Consider the following 16432-nt stretch of genomic DNA (forward strand, 5'->3'; position numbering starts at 1 on the left):
GGCACTACATTGTGCTCAGTAAATCAGTGAGTGACATTCACATGGAAGTAACTACTAGGTAGATGAACGTATGTAAATGGACTAAGAAATTTAGAAATTCTGTAATGAATGAGAAAAGTTAATTTGCTGCAAATGAGTCTGGGAAGATTATTTACACAGTGATGCTTTTGGGGATTTGATAGTAGTTCCCTGCTGCTTTGTTTTCTTATTGGAAAAGAAAGGCACCTACAGCATTCCTTAGACCTTTCTTTATTAGCCTATTTCTAATCTTGCCAGATGGAAACAGCATTACCCTTACCAACCTGAAACGGTCATTCTCCTATTTAAACTGTTTTAATCTCCTCCTAATTCCAATAGTAAATGAATACATTTTTCTTCCTCTGTATCCTCTGAATAGAAACATAAGCAAACTAACACATAAATCATGGCTGGGAAAATCAGCTATGCTTGGGTAGAATCCTAGTTGCTTTCTTACGAAGTTCCTCCCTAAAATAAATATGAGTAAATTCCCTTCTTAGGTATCTTGTGAGACCTCATTGGCTGTAAGATGCAACTCTTTTCCCAACTGATTTCAGAGATGTCAAGGTGTGAAACGCTTTCTCTAGAATCCATAAAATATGGCAGTTGTGTTTTTAATACTTTTTAAATGAGATTTATTTAAAGGCAGGAAGTTAAAAGATGTCTGTTTTACTATTTAAATCATGGAAATCAAGGTAAATCGTCATTACCTTTCAGGGTAGTTTGGTGTTCGTGGTTGGGAAAATGGATGGCTTACTGATGGTTAGTGGTCGAAGACATAATGCTGATGACATTGTTGCTACTGGATTGGCTGTAGAGTCAATAAAGACTGTTTATAGAGGAAGGTGAGTAGTACAAAATTCAAATGTTAGCACCTTTTAATGGAATCTAAATAGATCTTCACATGGTGATTTCAGTTGTATTTTGTAGGTTCTCTTTCCAAGTGATCAGATTGCTTTTGTTAAGCATTGCATAAGCCTGGCTTTTTTTTCTTCTTCTTCTTCTTCTTAGCCTGGCTTTTAATATATATTTCACAACATCTGGTGCTTCAACTGTAACTAAGAGGATTAAGATGCAACTATATCCTCTACTTCAGATTTAAAGTATTACCATTTGTTGAATCCTGAGGACTGAGGAGAATTCTAAAACATTAACTTCCTGCATTTCTTCAGTGCAAAAGTAGTACCATTCAGACTAATTGATATAGATGCTACTCTGTAGGCATTTACATCTAAGAATTGTTTCTCTTGTTTCTAATTAAATTATACCGTTTTAATGTGGGGATTGACATAGTGCATAATTTCAAATTCCATGGACAAAGTCAATTAGATATCTTTTTTCTTTGCTTATTAGTGTAAGAAAAGATATTTGCTACATATTTGAGTAGTTGATGTCCTATTCAGCAATTTGCAATCATAGATGTATCTCTTTAAGGCAAACTTAGTGTCCGTTTAGTTTAAGAAGTAGGAAAAATTAGTGAAACAGTTTCTGAAATGTATAGTTTTTTTGTGGTGGTGTAGCTTCCTATGAGATGTAAAGTTCATGGGGCACTAGATCTGCCTTTGGTCACAGTCATATCCCAGCAATCAGTAGTGCCGGACACCTGGTAGGTGTTGGGTGAATGTGTGTGGAAGGAAGGAAGGAAGGGGGGTGTCAGGCAGACATGCCGGCAGACTCTGCTCTCCGGTGCCTTCCCATTCTTTCATGCATTCATTCAACAAATATTCATTGGGTGCCGACACTGTGCCGCTGTCCTGGAGGCTCCGGCTGTGGCAGTGAACAAAACAGGCCAAGTCTCTGCCCTTGTGAAGCTCACATGCTTGTTGTGGGAGATAGACAGGAACCACATAAACAGGGCAATAAACATGTGAGACAGTGACAAGTGCTGTGGAGAAAAACACATGGGGGTGGGGGTGGCCTGCCAGTTTCTATGAGGTGTCCTGGGAGTGCCTCGCTAGTAAGGGGACATTTGAGCGGAGACCTCCCTCAGAACCAACTTCATCCTCCCTCCCGTAGCCTCTCAGGTCCACTGGGATCTGCCCTGGCCTGGGTCTGACCTCTCTCCCTCCCGGTCTCTGCTTCACCACTTTGCTCCAGGCACACTGGCCTTCTTGCTGTTCCTCAAACCTGCCAAGCTCGTTCCTACCTCAGAACCTTTTCGCTTTCCGTTCCTTCTGCCCGGAAACCTCTTCCTCCAGATCTTCGCGTGGCTCGCGTCCTCACCTCATTCAGGTCTCTGCTCCAATGTCCGCTCCTCAGGGAGGCGCCCCCCAGCCACCCTGCCTCAGTAATACGCCACCCTACACACCACTCCACCACCCCCTGTATATTGCAACATGGCATTATTCTGTATTTATTTGTTTGTTCTGTCTCTAACACGTAAGTGCCACAAAGACAAGAACTTTATCTTATTTACCACTATGTCCCCAACATTCATGACAGTTGTGCTTAATACATATTATTTAAATGAATGAATGCTCATTTTGAGAGTAATGATTGTGACATTTTCTTTTCTAAGCTACTCGTTTTGGGTAGCATGGTGGGGTTGTCTCCTCTCTGTAATTCCAGTTAAACAAAGCAAATAGGACTGGTTGTGAAGGGAGTCCTGATGTGTTTGATCTGTCTCTCTTAGAATTGCTGTGTTTTCTGTGTCTGTATTTTATGATGAGCGCATTGTGGTGGTTGCGGAACAAAGACCTGATGCTTCCGAGGAAGATAGTTTCCAGTGGATGAGCCGCGTGCTGCAGGTGAGCACACCTTGGGGTCTGTGTCAGGTCAGCGGTGGCAGCAACCACTGCCTGAGCATTTCATTTTCTTTGATCAGCCAGTAATACCACCTTACTTTTTCTTGCCAATCATTGCTCACATACTGTGGGTACTACTAGCAAAATCAGATAATTAATACCATTTCTCCTTGTGGACCACATAGTATTTTTCTGCTCAGGTTGCCAGAAATAATGGAATTGACTTGCCTCAGCAAATTCTTTCATGCCTGAGTGTTTACTACTTGTGAAAGTTTTAACTGTCATGTGGAACACATCTCTGGCAGTAATCAATCCACTTGTCAACAGTCAGTCACAGTTTTACTGTGTGTCATAAGTGGTGCCGATGGTGTGAGGGATCCAAGAAAATACAGCTATTAGCCTTACTCTGAAGGAGCTTTCCTGTGGGGCTAGAGATGCTAGGTGAGATAAACCATGAGGGAAGGAGAATGCTTTGGGCACAGTCTAAGCAATATGTCTGTGGTGGGGAGCGGGCTAGAGTGATGATGAGAGCCTAGTCTTCACTTAGAATCATAGACTTGGAATCCCAGCTCCACTTCTTACCAGGTATGTGCCCTTGGGCAAGTCATTTAACCTCACTGAGTTTATTTCCTAACCTGCAAAGTAGGATAAAATTATCTGTTTTATAGAGCTATTGGAAGGATTAAATGAGGTAATTAATTGAAGTATATAGTACCTGCACTCAGTAAATAATGATGGTGATTGTTATTATCCATCTTTACCAAAAATTAAATTATCCAGGCGTAGGCCAGGCGCAGTGGCTTACGCCTGTAATCCCAGCACTTTGGGAGGCCAAGATGGGTGGATCACGAGGTCAGGAGATTGAGACCATCCTGGCTAACACGGTGAAACCCCGTCTCTACTAAAAATACAATAAAAAAAATTAGCTGGGCGTGGTGGCAGACATCTGTAGTCGCAGCTACTCGGGAGGCTGAGGCAGGAGAATGGCTTGAACCCAGGAGGCGGAGCTTGCAGTGAGCCGAGATCACGCCACTGCACTCCAGCCTGGGCGACAGAGCAAGACTCTGTCTCAAAAAAAAAAAAAAAAAAAAAAAATTATCCAGGCGTAGTTGTGTGCATCTGTGATCCCAGCTACTTGGAAGGCTGAGGTGGGAGGATCACTTGACCCAGTAGGTCAACACTGCAGTGAGCTATGATCATGCCACTACAGTTCAGCCTGGGTGACAGAGGAAGACCCTGGCTCAAAATAATAATAATAATAATAATAATGATAGTAATAATGAGCCAGCTGCTGTGACAGGCACCAGTAGCCCCAGCTACTCAGAAAGCTCAGGTAGGAGGATCGCTTGAGCCAGTGCTGTAGTGCACTATGGTCGCACCTGTGAATAGCTACTGCACTCCAACCTGCGCAACATAGCAAAAACCCATCTCTCAAAACATAAAAAATTATAAGAATAGTCTCCAATTAGACAGGACCACTTCCTCTCAATATTCCCTTTCATTCTCTGTCCCTTCACTCTTCTTTATTTTTCTACTTAGCACTTAACATCTTGTATGTTTATATTTATTGTTTTCTACATCCACTGTAATATAAGGCAAGGCCAAGACTTTTTTGTCTCTTTTGTTCAGGCTCGATCCCCAGAGCCCGGTAGCTATGCTAGCAAACGTCATAGTAGGCTCAGTAAATATTTGTTGGCTAAGTGGATGGTCCAAAGAAAGTGTGGCCTGTACTTGCTGTACTAAGGTATCAGTGGAAGTCTTCCCAAGGTCTGTAACTTCTCTACTTGGGGAATTTGAATTTATTAACTGCTAGTTAATAGCCATGTTGTAGAAACAATGCAAGCATGAGATGGTGGTATTGCTAGATGACTGTTTTGTTTCTGGTTTTTTTTTTTTTGAGGTGGAGTTTCTCTCCTGTTGCCCAGGGTAGAGTGCAATGGCACGATCTTGACTCACTGCAACCTCCGCCTCCTGGGTTCAAACGATTCTCCTGTCTCAGACTCCCAAGTAGCTGGAATTACAGGCACCCACCACCATGCCCGGCTAATTTTTTGTATTTTTAGTAGAGACGGATTTTCACCATGTTGGCCAGGCTGGTCTCGAACTCCAGACCTCAGGTGATCCACCCACCTGGGCCTCCCAAAGTGCTGGGATTACAGGCGTGAGCCACGTCACCGGGCTGCTAGATGACTTTTAATATTTCTTTCTATCCTCAGGGTCTGTAATTCTGAATCATCAGCTGATACTGTGTAGGCTATTTGTAGTAGAAAATCAGAAAAGAAAATATACTGAAGATAGACTACTCAGGAAAGACTATGAAGAAGGTAGAACGGGGCAGATCTCTGAAAGATGGCTAAGGGGCAGACCTGCAAAGAGAATATTTTTCATACCAATCATATTTTCAGCCAGAAACCTTATTTTGTTCAGAATGAACTTTGGGGCATGTAATGGTAGAACCTTTGGTGAATTACACATTTTCTTCTATTATGGAAAAGTGAGTATACCTGACATCTCCCAAGATATTTGTTACTTTTCCCTGGAAAGCAACTATAGGAATTAAATACAGTGCCAATTTACTAATCCAAACTCTTGTGAAAGTCATTTGGGTTCCAATTTGGGCATGAGATAACAGGCCATTCTTTTTGCAGTCTTTGTAACTTATCAGCTTGGAGCATTCGAGTCCATAGTAGAACAGTAAATGACACCATGTATTCTAATAGATTAAAGGCCAGAGGTTGTTGAATTCCAGGTCTGTGTATAACATAAACTAAATACCTAACTCAGCACCTTCTAAGGAAAGGCAGTTAGTAGATGACTTATCAGATGCGTTTTTAATGAGGAATTCAGGCTACATGTAGCACATTTGCTAACTTTCTGTGTATTCTAAAAAAAAAACCAGAAACTTAGGAACTCTGCCAGACTTTCCATTTCCCAGTCATTTTTGTTGATTGGTAGGATAGTCTGAGGATTGTGATTTTCAAGTTTATTCTTTTGCCCTTTTAAATTTTTGTTTGTTTTGTTTTTAAGATGGAGTTTCACTCCTGTCTCCCAGGCTGGAGTACAGTGGCACGATCTCGGCTCACTGCAACCTCCACCTCCCGGGTTCAAGCAATTCTCCTGCCTCAGCCTCCCAAGTAGCTGGGATTACAGGCACCTGCCACCACACCCAGCTAATTTTTGTATTTTTAGGAGAAACGGGGTTTCACCACGCTGGCCAGGCTGGTCTCAAACTCCTGACCTCAGGAGATCCACCCACCTTGGCCTCCCAAAGTGCTGGGATTACAGGCATGAGTCACTGCACCTGGCTTCTTAAATTGTTTTAATAAAAGGCCTTGGCCACGCATGGTGGCTCACGCTTCTAGTCCCAACAATTTGGGAAGCTGAAGCTGAGGGTCACTTGAGTTCAAGACCAGCCTTGGACAACAGAGCGAGACCCTTTGCTCTACAAAGAATAAACAAATGAATAAATAAATTAGCTGGACGCCACTGCCTGTGGTCCCACTTACTTGAGAGGCTGGGGTGGGAGGATCACTTGAGCCCAGCAATTTGAGGTTATAGTGAGCTGTGGTCATACCATTGCACTCCAGCCTGGGTGTCAGAGCAAGACCCTATCATTCATACATACATACATACATACATACATACATACATACATACATACAGCCTTGTCCTTTTTTTGTTTGACCTTTATAACTGTGGGTCCATTCTACTTCTAAGATTGTATCTCTTGTTCAATAAGACCTATGGGTAATAAGGTAGAAACCTCCTAACTAGTATTAACAGTTGGTCAGTTTTAGCCAGTCATGATGGCTTACGTCTGTAATCCCAGCACTTTGGGAGGCCGAGGCGGGCAGATCATTTGAGGTCAGGAGTTCAAGACCAGCCTGGCCAATGTGGTAAAACCCTATCTCTACTAAAAATACAAAAATTAGCCAGATGTGGTGGCACACGCCTGTAATCCCAGCTACTTGGGAGGCTGAGGCAGGAAAATTGCTTGAACCCAGGAGGTGGAGGTTGTGGTGACCCGAGATGGCACCACTGTACTTCAGCCTGGGAGAAAAAGCGAGACTTCATCTCGAAAAACAAACAAACAAAAAAGGGCTGGGCACGTTGGCTCACACCTGTAATCCCAGCACTTTGGGAGGCCGAGGCAGGTGGATCACGAGGTCACAAGTTTGAGACCAGCCTGGCCAACATAGTGAAACCCTGTCTCTAATAAAAATACAAAAAATTAGCCAGGCTTGGTGGCGGGCACCTGTAATCCCAGCTACTCTGGAGGCTGAGGCAGGAGAATTGCTTGAACCCAGGAGGCGGAGGTTGCAGTGAGCCGAAATCGCGCCATCAGACTCCAGCTTGGGTGACAATGCGAGACTCTGTCTCAAAAAAAATAAAATAAAGTTGATCAGTTTCATAAAAATGAGAAATTCTAATGGTGCTGGGAAAACTGGCTAGCCATATGTAGAAAGCTGAAACTGGATCCCTTCCTTACACCTTATACAAAAATTAATTCAAGATGGATTAAAGACTTAAACGTTAGACCTAAAATCATAAAAACCCTAGAAGAAAACCTAGGCATTACCATTCAGGACATAGGCATGGGCAAGGACTTCATATCTAAAACACCAAAAGCAATGGCAGCAAAAGCCAAAATTGACAAATAGGATCTAATTAAACTAAAGAGCTTCTGTACAGCGAAAGAAACTACCATCAGAGTGAACAGGCAACCTACAAAATGGGAGAAAATTTTCGCAGCCTACTCATCTGACAAAGGGCTAATATCCAGAATCTACAATGAACTCAAACAAATTTACAAGAAAAAAAACAACCCCATCAAAAAGTAGGTGAAGGACATGAACAGACACTTCTCAAAAGAAGACATTTATGCAGCCAAAAAACACATGAAAAAATGCTCACCATCACTGGCCATCAGAGAAATGCAAATCAAAACCACAATGAGATACCATCTCACACCAGTTAAAATGGCAATCATTAAAAAGTCAGGAAACAACAGGTGCTGGAGAGGATGTGGAGAAATAGGAACACTTTTACACTGTTGGTGGGACTGTAAACTAGTTCAACCCTTGTGGAAGTCAGTGTGGCGATTCCTCAGGGATCTAGAACTAGAAATACCATTTGACCCAGCCATCCCATTACTGGGTATATACCCAAAGGATTATAAATCATGCTGCTATAAAGACACATGCACATGTATGTTTATTGTGGCACTATTCACAATAGCAAAGACCTGGAACCAACCCAAATGTCCAACAATGTTAGACTGGATTAAGATAATATGGCACATATACACCATGGAATACTATGCAGCCATAAAAAATGATGAGTTCATGTCCTTTGTAGGGACATGGATGAAATTGGAAATCATCATTCTTTGTAAACTATCACAAGAACAAAAAACCAAACACCACATATTCTCACTCATAGGTGGGAATTGAACAATGAGAACACATGGACACAGGAAGGGGAACATCACACTCTGGGGACTGTTGTGGGGTGGGGGAAGGGGGGAGGGATAGCTTTAGGAGATATACCTAATGCTAAATGACGAGTTAGTGGGTGCAGCACACCAGCATGGCACATGTTTACATATGTAACTAACCTGCACATTGTGCACATGTACCCTAAAACTTAAAGTATAATAATAATAAAATTTTAAAAAAATATCTAAGTATGTATTCCTTTGATGTAGAGAAGTGTGATTACGAATATACCAACCTGAAGTCCAGGTCAGCTTACTTCCATAAACTATATCAAAATACATTGTCTTCAGTTTCTGATTTTTCTTTTTAAATTTTTTTAAAAATTAAAATATAGAGATGGGGTTTTGCCATGTTGCCCAGGCTGTTCTCAAACTCCTGAACTCAAACTATCTTCTCACCTTGGCCTCCCAAAGTGCTGAGATTACAGACGTGAGCCACCATACCCGGCCTGGTTTTATTTTCTGTAAGTTAGCACCAGAATGTGGGTATTTGAAAAATGACTTGAATGGATATCTTCACTTTTAGGATTAACTTGCCTGACCTATGAACAGAAGTTTTTTAGGAGCTAACTTTTAGTGTGTCTTTCCAAAGCATAACTCCTTCTGTGTTTTTGCATTTGTATTTTGTCAGTTAACATAATATTTAATTACATTATGTGAAAACAACAAGAACAGCTGTCAAACAGTGTAGGAACACAGCTGACTTTAAGCAGACATGCAGTTACATGGCTGTGAGCACAGGTACGCTCAGGGTAGCCTGTGGCCTCCAATGCTCGGTGTGCCGTGGGCCTCACCCCAGATGTTTTTCAGAGGAGATGCATGGTAACATGGTGAATCACTTAAGTGGGGGCTTCTTTAGAGAGCTGCTGTTGTGTTCATAATAAAAATACCTTACTTCTGTTTAATTAGGCTTTGTTGGCTGATAGCTAAAAGATTAAAATAACCAAAACAAATTTCTAGGTTTTTGACATTATCACTTAAGAGAGAACATATTGGCTGGGCATGGTGGCTTATGACAGTAATCTCAGCACTTTGGGAGGCCAAGGTGGGAGCATCACTTGAGGCCATGAGTTCAAGACCAGCCTAGGCAGCACAGTGAGACCCCATCTCCCCAAAAACCTTAAAATTAAAAAAAAGAAAAGAAAAAAATTATTTTAAATTAGCCAGATGCAGTGGTGCATCCCTGTAGTCCCAGCTTCTTGGGAGGTTGAGGCAGGAGGATCACTTGAGCTTTGGAATTTGGGGCTGTCATGGTTTGTGCCATTGCATTCCACCCCAGCTGACAGAATGAGACCCTGTCTCTAAAAAGAATAAAAACTTAAAAAGAGAACATACTGAGTTGAAAGTCAGTATCCACCTTTGTCCATTTAGATTGTATCTTACCTCTTTTCTTTTAATCTCTGCCACAGCTGAAAGATGTGTATTATCTTAATGATTATCTTTAAATCTCTAGATATATGGAATCTTAATGATCTACCAGATTCTAGATCTAGAATGGGTAGAGTAAGAAAAATTGTAGAGTAAAATAATGGATTATACCAGGAATATGTCAAATGTAATAGAAGTGATCTCATTGAGTATTTTTGTTTGTATTTTTCTAGGCGATCGATAGCATTCATCAAGTGGGGGTTTATTGTCTTGCTCTGGTGCCGGCCAATACATTGCCAAAAACTCCACTAGGAGGAATCCACATATCTCAGACGAAACAACTCTTTCTGGAGGGATCACTGCATCCTTGCAACATCCTCATGTGCCCCCATACATGTGTGACAAACTTGCCAAAGCCCCGGCAAAAACAACCAGGTAATATGCTGGCTTCCAAGACCTGGCACTAAAATTCCAACTTCAAGAAGCTGGGTTCTCTCAGTGTGATTCTTTCTCTAGAATTAGTTTACAAAGACTTTGGGAGGCCAAGGGGAGAGGATCGCGTGAGCCCAGGAGTTCGAAAATAGCCTGGGCAACATGGTAAAATCCTGTCTCTACAAAAAAAATGGAAAAAATTAGCCAGGCCTGGTGGTGCACACCTGTAGTCTCAGCTACTTCAGAGGCTGACAGAGGATGGCTTGAGCCTGGGAGGTTGCAGTAAACCGAGATTGCGCCATTGCACTCCAATCTGGGCGACAGAACCAGACCCTGTCTCAACAAAAAAGAAAGGGGAGATGGAAAAGGTGTGTTAAGGCAGCCCGGAGGCAAAGATATCCTTGAGATGCTTTTGGAGCTATTGTAGAAAGAAAGAATGTGTTTGTTAGGACTACTCTTGGCTGCAAGTTGCAGAAAAACATAAATTGCAGCTCAGGTAAGAAACAAGCATATTTTTGTCAGGTAAAAAAAGTTCAGAGCTAGATAGTCCAAAGGCTAGGATAGTCACTCCTCAATCATGTTCTTCTAGCTTCCCATCTTTTTGCTCTGGTGTTTTGTCAGTCAACTCTTGTCATAGATATGCTACAGAACAAATAACCCTAAAACTCAGTGCCTTGAAGTAGCAAGCATTTACTTTTTACTCATGGAATGTGGATCTGCTTGGCTTGGCTGGGATCCACTGGACTTGACTTGGCTCCAGGCTTAGGTTAGGTTCAGAGCTGTTCCATGTGTCTCCTCATCATGGGACCAGCAGCTACCTGGGCCGTATTTTTTTCAAGGCAGATGGCAGAAGCAAGAAAGCAAGCCAAGCCACACGAGCATATTTAAAGCTTCTGTTTGTGTCACATGTCCTAACATTTCATTGTCCTAAACAAGTCAGACCATGAAGCATACTTATCCCATCCAGCCATAACTAGGACAAGAAAGAAAGGAAGGATTGTGGGAAAATAAAATAATCTGCCACAGCCATCGTTAGCAACTGCCCCAGGGCTCATTAGGCTCCCCAACCTCTACATCCCAGCCAGCAGGTAGGAGGAAAAGGTAAAGAAAGGATACTCTTCCCTTTAACGTATTTTCTAGAAATTGCACATATTACTTCCTCTTATTATCCTCCCAGACTAAAAAATATAGTCTTTATTCCAGGCGTGTGTCCAGCTAAAAACTGGGGGTTCTGTTATTAAGGAAGAAGAATAGGATACTGGAATTGATAACTAGCAGTTTTTGCCGTAAGACGTTTACAGAATTTTATTGGAAAATCAGAAGGCATATTTACAGGTACAGCAGTGTCTGCAATTAGCTTCCTGGAGTTACTGCTTTCAGTATCTTTCATTCTCTGTGACCCACAGACCCTTAGACTCAACGAAATGCACACAGAAGAACATCAAGGAACTGCTGCTGAATTAGTTTTATTGTTTTAAACTACTACAAAATTCACTTTTTAAAATGTCATGCGTTTATTAATTTTATAATGTAAATACCGGAATGTACAGTTTACATAAATACACTCTGAGTCCCTGCCTGTATTAAAAGGCTGCCTCCAACATGATATATCTATAATTTGTCATGAAGTTTCTTAGGGAGGAATATTGCATATTTACTTAAAATTATAGTAGACACTTTGTAGACTAAAACTGTTCACCAGTTGGAATACTTTATCTTTTTTGAGTTTTCTGTTTTATTTTTAAATTTTTTAAACTTTCCATTTTGAAATAATTTCACACAAAAAAGTTGCCACATGTCAGGAGGCTGAGGCAGGAGAATGGCGTGAACCCAGGAGGCGGAGCTTGCAGTGAGCCGAGATTACGCCACTGCACTCCAGCCTGAGCGACTGAGTGAGACTCCGTCTCAAAAAACAAAACAAAACAAAAAAAGTTGCCACATGGTACAAAGATTTTCCTTACACCCTTTACCCATCTTCCCCAAATATTTACCCTTTGAAAATTGATTATATGATTTAAGTGATTTTGTTTCATCTGTTTCAGTATATTCAGGATCAACAGATTTTGATAGAATAAAAGATTTTTAATATTAAACCAGTATAGCATCAGCCTATTTAAAACCTAGCTGGCAATAAGCTTTGTTTTATCATCTTTTTGCCATCTTCTTAGTTCCATGAGGCAGATGACCATGAAGAGAGCGACCTAGCACTTTTTTCTAGAGAGGGAGTGGGCTCCCCCGTTTATTTTGAAGTGTCGAACCTATGGAAAAGTTAGACGAATAGTATAGTGAGGAGCACCCATGTAGCCTATCCTAGATTTACCAATTGTTGCTTTTTTTTTGGAGACAGAGTTTGCTCTGTTGCCCAGGCTGGAGTACAGTGGCGTGATCTGGCTCACTGCAACCTCTGCCACCCAAGATCCAGCCATTTGAGTACCTGGGATTACAGGTGTGAGCTACTACGCCCAGCTAATTTTTGTATTTTTAGTAGAGATGGGGTTTTGCCATGTTGGCCAGGCTGGTGTCAAACTCCTGGCCTCAAATGATCTGCCCCACTCTGCTCCCAAACTGGTAGGATTACAGGAGCAAGCCACCATGCCTGACCTTGCTGACATTTTTTTCCCTGAGTTTTTTTTTTGTTTTGTTTTGTTTTTTTTTGAGACAGGGTCTTAACACTGTTTCCCAGGCTGGAGTGTGGTGGCATGATCTCAGCTCACTGCAGCTTTTTTTTTTTTTTTTTGAGATGGAGTCTCTCACTGTCGCCCAGGCTGGAGTGCAGTGGTGCAATCTCAGCTCACTGCAAGCTTCACCTCCCGGGTTGACGCCATTCTCCTGCCTCAGCCTCCCAAGCAACTGGGACTACAGGCGCCCGCCACCATGCCGGGCTAATTTTTTTTGTATTTTTAGTAGAGACAGGGTTTCACCGTGTTAGCCAGGATGGTCTCGATCTCCTGACCTCGTGATCCGCCCACCTCGGACTCCCAAAGTGCTGGGATTATAGGTGTGAGCCACTGCGCCCGGCCTGCAGCTTTGAACTCTGGCACAAATGATCCTCCCACCTCAGCCTCCCGAGTGGCCTGGACTAGAGATGTCTACCACCATACCAGGCTAATATTTTCGTATTTGTAGAGACAGGGTTTTGCCATGTTGCCCAGGCTGGTCTTGAACTCCTCGGCTCAAGTGATCTGTCTGCCTCCGCCTCCCAAAGTGCTGTGATTATAGGCATGAGCCACAGTTCCTGGTCATTATTCACTTTTTTTTTTTTTTTTTGAGTTGTAGTCTCGCTCTGTCACCATACTGGGGTGCAGTGGCATGATTTCGGCTCACTGCAACCTCCACCTCCTGGGTTCAAGCGATTCTCCTGCCTCAGCCTCCCAAGTAGCTGGGACTACAGGTGTGCACCACCACGCCCAGCTCATTTTTGTATTTTTAGTAGAGAAGGGATTTCACCATGTTGGCCAGGATGGTCTCCATCTCTTGACCTTGTGATCCTCCCGCCTCACCCTCCCAAAGTGCTGGGATTACAGGCGTGAGCCACCATTCCTGGCCATTATTCACTTTTAATTGAACAAATTTAATATTCTAGATAAACTCCCTCAGGCCTTGCAGATGACAAATTTCTTTCCAGGCCAGATATTCTTTATTGTGAAGCCCTCTTTTAGGGTTCTATTATGATTGGAGAAGATTAAAATATTAGTAGGAACCTGTGCAACCAGCTGTCACCTCCTCAGAGTGAAAAATTCCTGTATATCCCAAACTAGAATAGCTGCCTCCTTCCCTCCACCGCAATCCCTATCCCTCCTGTGTTCTTGTTTTTTTTTTCCCCCAGTACTTTGCACCATTTGTGTTTATTTATTTGTGTATGTATTTCTTGGTCACCCTTCTTCAGAATGCAGGCTCCTTGCCCTATTTGCTCCTGGGTTCCCAGTGCCTAGAAGAGTGTTCAGGCAGTATTGTTGGATGAATATTTGAACCAGTTTTGGTCAGTCTGGAAATGCTCTGGATACTTAGTTGGAATTGCCACCTCCAGTGAGTTGGGTTTTGCGTTTATTTACAGGTGTAGGCCCTGCTTCCGTGATGGTTGGGAATCTGGTTGCTGGAAAACGTATAGCACAAGCTGCTGGAAGGGATCTGGGACAAATAGAAGAGAATGATTTGGTGAGGAAGGTAAGTGTTCCTGAAGTGTTGCCTTCTTACAATCAAGTCAAGGACAGGACTTGTACTGCAGGTAGCAGCTGGGGGATGCATTATATGACTTGTTTTAAGTTGCTGACCCTGAGTCCTTTTTCTGGTTTATGACTTCAGCACCAGTTTCTGGCAGAGATCCTACAGTGGCGAGCCCAGGCAACTCCTGACCATGTACTCTTCATGCTGTTAAATGCCAAGGTATTAAAAATTCAATGGTATATCTAATCAGCTGACTACTATAGGACCATCTTAGGCACTCTTGATCTCTTTCTTTCATCAGAAAATTTCTGTTGCCATCTCTGAAGAAGGAGTTAATGGCTTTCTCCTTGCCTTGTCATATGAGGGTATACTGTGCAATCACTTTAAGATTGGAATGAGACCTCCTGGAGTGCTATGTAATACTTTCTTTTCTTATGGTACAATCATGTCTTCTTTATTCAGTTCTGATAGGAGAAATGGAGCCAACAATGCAATTACATAGATACACAGATGTTCACAATGTGTTTTGTCATACAGTTTTTTTACCCAGTGGGACTTTTAATTATTTGATTTCTGCCAGGAAGAAAATGACCTTAGACCAGCATTTTAAAAACCCTAAGTTATTTCTGGTACATAATTAAATGATTTATTGCTAACAGATAAAAAGCAAATTGAAAATTACTCAAAGAGCACATTTAACTACTGGTTTCTGATGGATGGTTCGTTATAATATTATATAGGACTGGGCACAGTGGCTCACACCTGTAATCCCAACACTTTGGGAGGCCAAGGCGGGTGGATCACTTGAGGTCAGGAGTTCGAGACTAGCCTGACCAACATGTGAAACGCTGTCTCTACTAAAAATATAAAAATCAGCTGGGCGTGGTGGCGGGCGCCTGTAATCCCAGCTACTCGGGAGGCCGAGGCAGGAGAATCGCTTGAACCTGGGAGGCGGAGGTTGCAGTGAGCCGAGAATACGCCACTGCACTCCAGCCCGGGTGACAGAGCAAGACCCTGTCTCAAAAATAAAAAATATATATATATATTATATTAAATATAATAATATATATTACATTATAATATATAAATATAATATATATAAAGAAAAAATATATATATGTGTGTTTTTTTGAGATGGCGTCTTGCTCTGTCACCTGGGCTGGAGTGCAGTGGTGCCATCTCAGCTCACTGCAACCTCTGCCTCCTGGGTTCAGGTGATTCTCCTGCCTCAGCCTCCCGAGTAGCTGGGATTACAGGCGCCCGCCACCACGCCCAGCTGATTTTTATATTTTTATTAGAGACGGGGTTTCACATGTTGGTCAGGCTGGTCTCGAACTCCTGACCTCAGGATCCACCTGCCTTGGCCTCCCAAAGTGCTAGGATTATAGGCTTGAGCCACTGTGCCCGGCCTATATATTGTATTTTAAAGTTATGCATTCTGTGGGAGTCAGCTCAATTTTTGTGTTGATGTCTGAGTCACAGGCTCAAAGTCTGTGACCATGTGGATAGTAGTATTTCTCCCCAGCAGGGGAAGACTGGAAGTGCCTATTGGATCTCTTAGGGGACTTATCCAAAGTATACCCATCTCCTCCATCCCCCTGGAATCTGATTTTTTTTGTTGTTGAGAATTTATGCAATAATAGAACTTAATGAGAGGAATATGTTGTGCATCTTATTGAAAAGTCGTTAAAAATCTTAAGAACCATTACTTTTATGACAGAAAATTTGGGGACTTTCTTGTTCCACCTCTGCATGAAGTGAGCTTCTTTTCAAGCCCACAGATTCATTAGGGTTCTCATATTTCATTTAAAAATGTCAGCCAGGCACGGTGGCTCATGCCTATAATCCCAGCTTCTTGGAAGGATGAGGCAGGAGGATGGCTTGAACCCAGGAGTTTGAGGCTGCAAGCTGCAGTGAGCTGTGATTACATCACTGCGCTGCAGCTTGGGCAATAGCAAGACCATGTCAGAACAAAAAAAGAAAGAAAAAGGATCCCATACATGTCTTTTTGTTTGATGTAAATTTTTTTTTTTTTTTTTTTTTTGAGACAGAATCTCACTCTATCGCCCAGGCATTGGCTCAAGTGATCCTTCCACTTCTGTCTCTTGAGTAGCTGGGACTACAGGCATGTGCCACCACCACACCTGACTGATTTTTTTTCTATTTTTAGTGGAGAGGAGATCTTGCTGTGTTGCCCAGGCTTGTCTTG

At 42.3% G+C, this 16432-nt stretch overlaps 1 protein-coding gene across 7 annotated transcripts in view; it reads left to right on the top strand.

Moving 5' to 3' along the window:
* The window catches only part of DIP2B (disco interacting protein 2 homolog B), a 252440-nt gene that overhangs the window by 207685 nt on the left and 28323 nt on the right, over positions 1-16432 (top strand). For all 7 annotated transcript variants that reach the window (XM_009247723.3, XM_009247721.3, XM_002823234.4 and 4 more), the window contains 5 exons: positions 736-863; positions 2651-2765; positions 9861-10062; positions 14114-14223; positions 14362-14442. In XM_009247723.3, the coding sequence (XP_009245998.2) occupies positions 736-863; positions 2651-2765; positions 9861-10062; positions 14114-14223; positions 14362-14442 (636 nt within the window). The remainder of the gene's footprint in view (positions 1-735; positions 864-2650; positions 2766-9860; positions 10063-14113; positions 14224-14361; positions 14443-16432) is intronic.

The sequence above is a fragment of the Pongo abelii genome, chromosome 10, assembly GCF_028885655.2.
Source record: "Pongo abelii isolate AG06213 chromosome 10, NHGRI_mPonAbe1-v2.0_pri, whole genome shotgun sequence".
In the NCBI taxonomy this organism is placed as follows: domain Eukaryota; kingdom Metazoa; phylum Chordata; class Mammalia; order Primates; family Hominidae; genus Pongo; species Pongo abelii.